Source organism: Notolepis coatsorum (genome assembly GCF_963971535.1).
Source record: "Notolepis coatsorum genome assembly, chromosome: 5".
Taxonomy (NCBI): Eukaryota; Metazoa; Chordata; class Actinopteri; order Aulopiformes; family Paralepididae; genus Notolepis; species Notolepis coatsorum.
Genome location: NC_140169.1, coordinates 104,426,314 through 104,436,179, shown reverse-complemented (window position 1 = coordinate 104,436,179; position 9,866 = coordinate 104,426,314). Strand labels below are relative to the sequence as shown.

The 9,866-nt window shown below is 44.0% G+C and overlaps 1 protein-coding gene across 1 annotated transcript in view; it reads left to right on the top strand.

Annotated features, from left to right (window-relative positions):
• Window positions 1-8,449, top strand: part of ism2b (isthmin 2b) — a 22,140-nt gene extending 13,691 nt beyond the window's left edge. The window contains exons 3-5 of the mRNA XM_084314206.1: window positions 295-432; window positions 3,315-3,383; window positions 3,908-8,449. Coding sequence (XP_084170332.1) covers window positions 295-432; window positions 3,315-3,383; window positions 3,908-4,425 — 725 coding nt within the window. The 3' untranslated portion in view covers window positions 4,426-8,449. The remainder of the gene's footprint in view (window positions 1-294; window positions 433-3,314; window positions 3,384-3,907) is intronic.
• The last annotated feature ends 1,417 nt before the right edge of the window (window positions 8,450-9,866 follow it).

Genomic DNA, 9,866 nt, shown 5'->3' with positions numbered 1-9,866 from the left:
TATCAGAGTGCGTTTTGCTCTGCGACCACAAGTAACGACGCCGCACACCTAGCAACCCGTAGAGGAATTCAGCTTTACCTCTCTCTCACAGACTTTCTCGCTCTCCTTTCTCTCACTCTTTCCTTTAATTAAGTTTTATTTTACTCCAACACGAGACTTAGAATCTGTTCAAGTTCCGCACAGCTGGAATGGGAACGGGTTTCTCATGGGAACGAGGACGAAGTGAAAGTTGTTTGGTCCCGAGTTGGGGTCGTTGACTATAACTGCCATTTTTCCCCTCCTCTCCTCCAACAGAGAAGGAGACAGATGAGTGGACGGCCTGGTCTCCCTGCTCGGTGACCTGTGGCCACGGGGAGAGGAAGAGGTCTAGGTCCTGTGGCTACTCCTGTACTCTGACAGAAGCCTCCAGATGTGACCTGGACCCTTGCCCAGGTGAGCTCTCATTCAGTTTGCGTAGAAGTGGTCCATCGTCAACTTTGCCAAAGAAATGTAATATTAAAACTAGAGTGGCACTCAGTGAAATGCGATACTCGCGCCACAGCACACATGGCCCTGTAAATCTACCCTCCAGGTCAGGAATATTTAGGAGAACACCAATTAGACTATGGAGACCAATTTCAATAGTATGTAGTTGCGACTAGTCCAGTGGTTCCCAAACTGTGGGGCGCGCCCCCAGGCCCGTCCACTCATCTGTCTCCTTCTCTGTTGGAGGAGAGGAGGGAGAAAAAATGGCAGTTCTAGTCAACGACCCCAACTCGGACCCAAACAACTTTCACTTCGTCCTTGTTCCCATGAGAAACCCCATTCCCATTCCAGCTGTGCGGAACTTGAACAGATTCTAAACTGCAGGACGGGTATGGGGGGGGGGGGGGGGGGGGGTGGATAGGATGCAGAGATAAAAAAAAAGAAAAAAAAAAGAGTTGTTACACTACTGCAATGCAGGCGCAGCACTAACACAGTGTGGAGAGAGGTTTGGCTATGCTACCAGTGGAACAAAAATAATCTGAGAAGAATGAAATGTATATACAGATTAAAATACGCGTTGCACACAAAAGCTAACATTGTTCATGTTACAAAGCCAAAAGCAAAAAAGTATGATGAGGCATACATCTCCCTTGGCTTCACATCAAGCCCAAGTGTTCCTTTATTAATCCCCTTGGGCAAATTCAAGTGTCATAGCAGCATGGGAGAGGGTTGAAGGGGGAGGGGAGGTACAGGCAGAACAGATAATAATAGCAATAGTAATAGTAATGGAGTACAAGCAATAATTATGATAATAGTATACATGGTAACATAGTAGCACACTGCACCAGAATCCGTGCAGTGTTTAGTATTAAATTAAGAGTCAGACAGTCCTAATAGTTCTCAAGTTCTCCAGCCGTTAGTTCTCCAACTATTGGCAACAGTCCATGCCCACATTGTGGAGCCTGATAGCTACTGGCACGAAGGACTGGTCGAGGTGGATTGTGTTGTGTTGTGTTGTGTAGGGGGGGGGGGGGTCATTCTGAACATCCTCCTCATCTTGGCTAGATCCTCATAGAGGGGTCTACTGAGGTCAGTGCGATTTTGACTTTCAAAATAGGAGTGTGAGAATTTTTTTTAAATTCAATTCACCTATTCTTTTTATAGAATAAAACTTAAACTTTATTTCATTTCAAACCTTTATTTAAACTCAAAAGGCAACTGAGGTTTCCCTCATTTACAGTCACGTTGAGTGTACATACAGAAATAAGCTAAAAGAAGCATATAAAATCATAACAATAAGACAACAAGATGAGGCAAAAAGCAAGGATAACAAATAAATTAAAACACATACAACTTGATTGGCAAAGGTTGGAGATCAAGGTTTTAAACTCTGCAACAGAGGGGGGAATCTCAAGGTTTAAGGACTGTTGGAGTTCATCATACTGTAGCAAAATGCAGATTTACCCTGTTCTGAGCAAACTCTGGGGACCTTAACACTTTGGATGCCACTGGTGAACATGGTCTTTTGAATGCCAGCACCCACTTCAATGATAGCATTGTGAACGCATAATCTATGTCTTAAATTATGGCTATGTGTCTAATCTGGCCGTCGCTTATCAATGACTTGTTTGCAGTTAAAATTGTCGAAACGGATTGTTTTTTAATCGGTTCATTTCCGTTTTATACCATTTTGAAAAGCCCTCGTTTTCTTGAAAGTTTCAGGAAAATATAAAGATTCTGTGATAAACGGCATTTACTGGAATATTCTGGAATACACAAAAAACGTTGTAATTTTTCTGCCTATTTATGAATCGTTTTCAAATAAACGCTAGATTATCGATAGTATATGTGTACTTATGCACGCTATGAGAAGCGAGCTGAAAAATATATTCTCTCATTTCCTGATCAGCGCACACACACACACACACACACATAGGGCAAACGCTGATATCTCTGTGAAAACAGATCCGATTATCCTAAGACTGGTAAAATAGATTCCTTACCTCAGATCAGATGTTCTCCAAAAAGATTATTCCAATTCCTGATCGCCATTCCAAATATCGATCGCGTTTATTGATTCAGCGCTGGGTACTGGAAATATGTATTCCATGCTGTTTTCCGGCTCGGCAATCACTTCGATGTCTTCGGATGGCTTGCCGGATAAGTAAAATGAGGAAACTGGATTCCCCCCCCCTCCCCCCCCCCCCATCAGTCTAATCCAATGGGGTGCAGTTACACAGGGAGAGACGCTAGGGGGCGATATTTTCCCAATGGAGCTCAGAGAAAGGTTGCTGCACTAACGTGAGACTAGATTGATGAAATATGAATTCAAATCGTTAATAAAAAAAGAAAACGACAAACAAACGCTATATAGCGTTGCTGGCATTCAGTGGTCGGCATGAACTAACGACATATAGCGTCGTTGGCACTCAAAGTGTTAAGGACCAGCCAGATATTTTCACTAAGGCAGGTCCTTAGCTGCCTGTCAACCTATCCATCAAGTTTGAGCCAAATCATGTTAGGAATGTGCACGTTATATTGGTTATAGAAGACAGACAGACAGGTACACACACACACACACACACACACACACACACACACACACACACACACACACACACACACACACACATGTGTGAGTGATTACCAATACCAATGTTGTGCTTCATGCACAGGTGTAACAAAGTCATTCATGTTTTGTTGATTAGAGCCTTAATTAACTAACTAGCTAAAACAAAAAGGGAAGATGGTAGTTGTAAACGTGCATGTGTGCGTGCGCGCGCGCGCGTGTGTGTGTGTGTGTATTGGGATGTGGTGTTGGTTCTAAAGCTGATGTGCCTCTTCCGTAGATGACACCAACACAGTGGTGGATACTTTCCCCTTCGACATGGAGAATGGATCAGAGCCATTCGGCACAGGTCAGTCTAATACATTCCTCCTCGTTACAAAGATCATAGTAACAATAACCATATTGTTAACTTCAGTCGGTCACTTCTCTGTAGTTAATAGTTTCTACCAAACACATGTCCCTCATCCTCCAATCATATTCCCTCCTCCCACAGAATTTAAACAGAGTCTGACAGCTCTCTGTATCCTTTGGGTCCTTTTTTAATAATCACAATAAAAAATAATATAGGTGGACACAACCTAGGTCATGCCCTGAGTGTGTCAGAACAACCTTGGGCTGACACCACCCTGCTGTAAGCATGCCAAACTAGCCTTCACTTAATTACCTCAAATTATTATAATTACCTCAAATCATCCTCATCATCATCATCCTCATCTCATTCACAGTCAGCTGAAGCTCAAACTCATCACGCTGTGTTAGGTGAAGGACCTGTGGGTTGACTTTCTCCAAGAGGAATCTATATTTGTCTGCTGGATTTGAGTGGATAACCCTTATAACCCTTGTAACACATGGTATCTCTCTCTTAACCCACAGACGTGGACCGCTGCGAGAAGTGGCTGAACTGCAAGAGTGACTTCCTCCAGAGATACACCCACCAGGCCTTGGCCGAGCTCCCCAGCTGCCCCTGTTCCTTCCCGATAGAGGTGGCCTACACGGTGGTCAGCATCCACGACGAGGCCCACAGCCGGCCGTTCCGTTGGCGCGACGCCAGCGGTCCCAAGGAGCGCCTGGACATCTACAAGTCGTCGGCGCGCAACTGCATCCGCTCCGCGCTCTCCGGCGACTCGTCCACGCTGGCGGCGCAGCAGTGTTGCTACGACGACCGCGGGCGGCTGATCACGCGGGGGAAGGGCGCGGGCACGCCCAACCTGATCAGCACGGAGTTCTCGCCCGAGCTGCACTTCAAAGTGGACGTGCTGCCCTGGATCCTGTGCAAGGGGGACTGGAGCCGCTTCCACGCGGTGCGGCCGCCAAACAACGTGCTGAGCTGCTCGGAGAACCCCCACCAAGACGTGTTTATGAACGAGCTGGAGGAGGCCCGGGAGTACTGAGGGGGCCGCCGCCACCAAAACTACCACAGCAAAACCCCACCCATCCCCCCCGCCCGAGAGTCAGCGGGCCTAATCCTAACTTGAGAAGGGGAACAGGTTCCTTTAAACAAGACACGTTCTATCTAAATCACACAGTGGTCGTTGAACCATGCATTTGTCATGGTGGTCACGCGTTGATTTCTCCGGGAGTTTTGTGGGGCTTTAAAGGTGATGTTGAAGTATACAATGTCTCCAGGAGTCTTTGGGGGGGGGGCTTTAAAAGGCCAATGTTGAAGTGTATATGCACGTCTCAAGTTAGGATTTGGCACAATGTCCTGATACCTGGTCTCTGGACTGAACTGAACTGAACTGAACTGAACTGATTTACATGAATGGAGAAAAGAAAAAAGATGCAGTACTCTCTCCCAATGCTTGCCAACCTGTTACACATCTGGCATGACATCAAGCGCTTTCTATTTCTCTTGTTCTTTTTTGGTACACGATCCTGTGTGCATGTGAGCACGATGTCTACCTGCTGGCTTTTTTTTCTTTCTTTTTTGGTTGTTGGAGTCCCGGGGTAAAACATCTCGATCACACTTCCATATAATGATTTTGCATCATGAAAAAAAAAAAAAAAGTCACAGGGCCGATTATGATGATGTGAGAAAAGTAATGCACAGGAAAATTCCCAACACATGAATAATCCTAACTATGCTGCTAAGAATAGATTAAGATACTTCAGGTTTGACAGGTAATAAGAGAGATAATTTTTGATGAGACACGCCTTTATGGTTTGTAAGGACGCCAGTAGATCCAAATGGACAGACAACTCGACATTTTAAAGATCCCACTCAAGCAAACACTTAGACACATTCATGAGAGGACCATGCCAACATTATTGGAAATGCAGTTACAAGAAGATAGATACCAATTTCATTAAAATGTTGTGCATTCAGTAGAAAGCGATCCAACTGCAAGCTAGCCTCGCCTTAGCACAAATTAATGGAAGTGGATGGGTACCGGCTAGCCTAGCTTAAAACTCCAGGAGAGGCTAGCCACTCCGTATCCACTTCCAGTCATTTGTTCTAAGCGAGGCTAGCTAGCTTGCTATAGGTACTGAACACACAGAGAGAAAATTGGTATCTATCTTCTTGTCTGACTCTGGAGAAGACAGCATGTGTATTTCCCCTAAGGTTGGTGTGTTCCTTTAAGAGTCTGATGGTTGGCATATTAACCAGAGCAGTAAGCTAGAAACGGATTTTCAAACATGCTATGATAAGCTTGCGGGTGAGATTAAAGTATATATTGTAGGCTGCATTTACACAGAGGCGCAGATCTGATTGTACACTTTGTCACACACATCTTTTTATGGTTGTGTAAACAAGAAAACAACTGATTAGATGAGATATTTTTTGTCAAGACAGTCCCTATACTCTGGAGCATCATTCATAAATATGTGCTCAGATTTCATCTTCAATTTGGTCTCAAGATCATTTCTCAAAATATGCATCATTCATAAAATGAACTACGCTCGTTTAAAGACGTGTAGCTCAGCTTTACCATGTTGAAATCCAGAAGCAACTTAAATTAAAACGCACACAGACAAGCTGAATTATTTACACTGCAAACTCTTATTATTGTAATCTTTGCCATTAAAAAAAAAGAAGTTTGACCCTATAGAAACAGCAGATCACTGCTGAAGAAACAAAACAGGAAGAACAGCACAGCCGGCCTGATACACAACAAAACGGCCTGTCTGCAACACACACCAGCACTACCTCAGCAGCGCCACTAGGGAAGGTTCATACATCAAGTCTGGACTTAGTATAGAGTCAGGAACTCTCCCACGTCCGCTCTCCCCGCATTCAGAAACCCTTTGACGTGAATCTCGACACACACCTATCGGTATGATCATGTTCAATCATGCAATCTCTCTATAAATGAGCCCCCACATACAGTATATATCGGTGCCATTGAGAGTTTTCAAAATAAGTGGAGGATGTTTTGTGCCCGTGTAACTGCAGCCTTGTGAACGTGACCATCTGCAGTTGTTCTCAGCCGAGATGTTTTCATGCTCAGCATCGCTGTGATGAGAACCTCCACGGAACGTGTTCTCAGGGGGGACTGACCGGGCCACACCGCGAACATTTCCTCCATTTACCTCGATAGTGGAGCGCCGTTGGACCCTGTGCTGAAGTGCACATGTATTCAGGAGGATGGATGTGGAATGTGGGATCCAATGTGGGATTGAAAAACAAAAAAAACTGATTAACACGGCAGTGATCGAGATAATGAATCTATGCTATTTGTGCAGTTTTTTGCAAGCGACTGAACTGTTGACACGTGTTATTATGAGTAGCTGTTGTCATTATGATGCATTGTGTTTGGTAAAGGAAAAACAATTGTCACTGCTGGTGAAACCGTAGAGCCAGAATGGATAGAGTGGTCATTTGTATTCAACTAATTATAGGCCTCTCATGGGCGACGTGTTTCCAGCTGCTCCCGTCTTTCCATCACTCCTAGCTTTGTTTGTGGTTCATGCAGGCTGTGGTTCCCGTGAACAAGGCCTTCTAATATACATTTCTCTCTATCTGATAAGGAAGAGGATTTAGAATTTCGAAGAGGCAGTTATAGGAACATGCCAACAGTATGGGAAATGCGCTCACCGTCTTCTTCAAAGTCGGACAATAAAATAGATTTCAATTTCCTCTATCCGGCTGCAAGCTAGCCTAGCTTAGCACAAATGAATGGAAATGGATATGGACCAGCTAGCCAAGCCGTTGGCAAAAAACACCTTTCCTGGAGTTTTATTAATGTAGGCTAGTGGTCCGTATCCCCTTCAGGTCACCAGATCAGGGCACCAGCATCGGTGCATTCTCTGCAACATCCGGTCATTTAGGGTTAGCAATTTGGCTTTTAAAAATGGGAACATTAACAAAACATGAAATCCTTTGGTGAAAAGCAATTTCCCCATTAACCCCACATGCAGTATCAAGGACAAAATGACGGGGTAAATGGGAAAGGAAAACACAGGCGGAAACAAAAGGAACTGGGACTTATCAAAATTACAAAAACATGTGAGAGGTCTCTGCTTTTTGAACGGCTGCTACACGTAACAGATCTAACATGTTTGATTATGTTGGGCCCTGAAATCAGCCTTGTTTTAGTGCACGAGACTCCGAAAGCTATCGTGTTACCATGGCGAAGGCAAACGTTTCACATAACATTTGAGTTAAAAGTTGCATTGAACATTTCAACTTTCCGGATCTCATTCACTACATGAAACACTGCTCATTTCCAGTAATCAACATTTCACGGCCGCCATCCTAGGTGTACTGAAGAAATCTACCATAACACCGGGGAGGGGTCCTTTCTATCCCTTCTAGATCTACGGTTGAGACTGTTGGCTTGAAGTCATAGGGTTTAAGCTCCAAACCTCTTTTCAGGAACTCTTATTTCAAAGATGTACGCAAACATGCATGTACATCTTGAAATCACAGATTTTAAAGGAAGGCACTTTATTTAAGGTATATAAATATATATATATATATATATAAATATATACAAATGATATATGATGTATATGAATATCCAATGTACTCATGTTTTGCCATTTGTTGATGATAGTGTTATTGTGAAGGGATGCGATAACTTGCCAGAAATGCTGCATTGTGCTTATGATGAAAGTGCATATATCAAGTGTTCTGTTCTGTTAAGAAAAGCATGATATTTTTTTTGTGATTTCTGAACCTAGTATTACATATGGTCTTGTACAGGTATTTATTTGTCAGATCTTTTTTTTTCATTTTTTTAAGTTTACTGACGCTTTGAAATGACTCTATACTCCACATGGTGCACTACTTGGACTGAGAAATGCAGGCGCTCGACGTCAAAAGGGAAACCATTTGCCTCACATCACATCAAAACAGCAGCATCAAGTGTCTGTGTTTCATTCTACCTTGTACTTCCGTGCTCTATGAATATGTTGTTGCAATTACAATGAAGAAATATATATATAAAGACTTTGCATTCGTCGCCTGGCTCAGATGATGTGTGTTAATTTTTTCTGAGCTTTTCACATTATATTGACACTAGCTCATTTGAGGAGCATTTTCTTATTACATGAAAAACCTTGCAGTATGTTACCAGCAGTGATGATAGGAGTGGTGTTGCTGACCGTCACCCAGACATCTGTCAATCAAGTCCCTTGTAATCTAACAGGAAACTATTTACCCTTTTCACGTGTACTGAGAACCGAACATCGTAGACTAACAATGACGATACAACAACGGCCACCTGAAAGCTAGGGAGTTCTAGAATTCAAAAATACAATTCCAAGAGAACATTCAAAAAAAGAAAAACATTCATACATGCTATTTCAATGGTTTGAAAAATATGTGTGAACATGAACAAAAAAATTATGAGACAGCTCAAACTCAAATTTGTGATGTCATCAGGTAAGACTGGAGCCACTCTATAGACAATGCATTGGTAAAGATAGAATCAGCCGTCAAGAAAGCTGACTTCATTACTGCCTACACCCATAGTCAAAATCTACAGCTCCTGGCTCTAACCGAGACCTGGATAACCTCCAATAACTCATCAACACCTGCAGCCTTATCTACAAACTATAACTTCACTCACACACCTCGACCCTCCAGACGGGGTGGAGGCACTGGCCTCATGACAGCTCCCTCATGGGCTACAAACTTAACACCACTCCCAGCGATGTCACTCTTCTCTCGAATATCATGCAGTATCTGTCTCTAATCCTTTCAATCTCACCATTGTTACACTCTATCGCCCTCCAGGTCCGCTCGATCACTTCCCAGATCAGCTGGACATGCTCCTAAGCTCCTTACCAGAAGATAGTACCCCCCTCCTTCTAATGGGCGACTTCAACCTGCCTGACTCATCTCAGTCGGACACAGCGGTTGCCCTCCTACAATCCTTTGACATGACTCCCACTGTCATGCCTCCCACTCACAAAGCAGGCAACTCCTTGGATCTCATATTCTCCCGTAACTCCAGCATCATTAACACCACGGTAACTCCCCTGCATGTATCTGACCATTCCTTCATATCCTTCTCACTAACTCTCATGCTTAACCGAAAGCCCTCCACTCCAACTCACACCGTCTCAGTCAGACGCAACCTGCCCTCCCTATCCCCTTCCACCCTCTCCTCTGACATACTATCTGCTCTACCTTTGAGTGACACCTTCTCTGCTCTCCCCCAGAAATGGCAACCTCCACCCTCCTCTCAGCCCTCGCAACCTCCTTCGACAAGCTCTGTCCCCTAGTTGAGAAACCTGCTTGCCTTTCACCCAGTCCATGGCTGACGGATGCAGTGAGCGAACAAACACAGGTCCTGAGAGCGGCTGAGAGGAAGTATAGAAAGTCATGCCTCACTGCTGACATCGCCACTTATCACAACCTCTTGTTAACATTCTCCAAAACCAT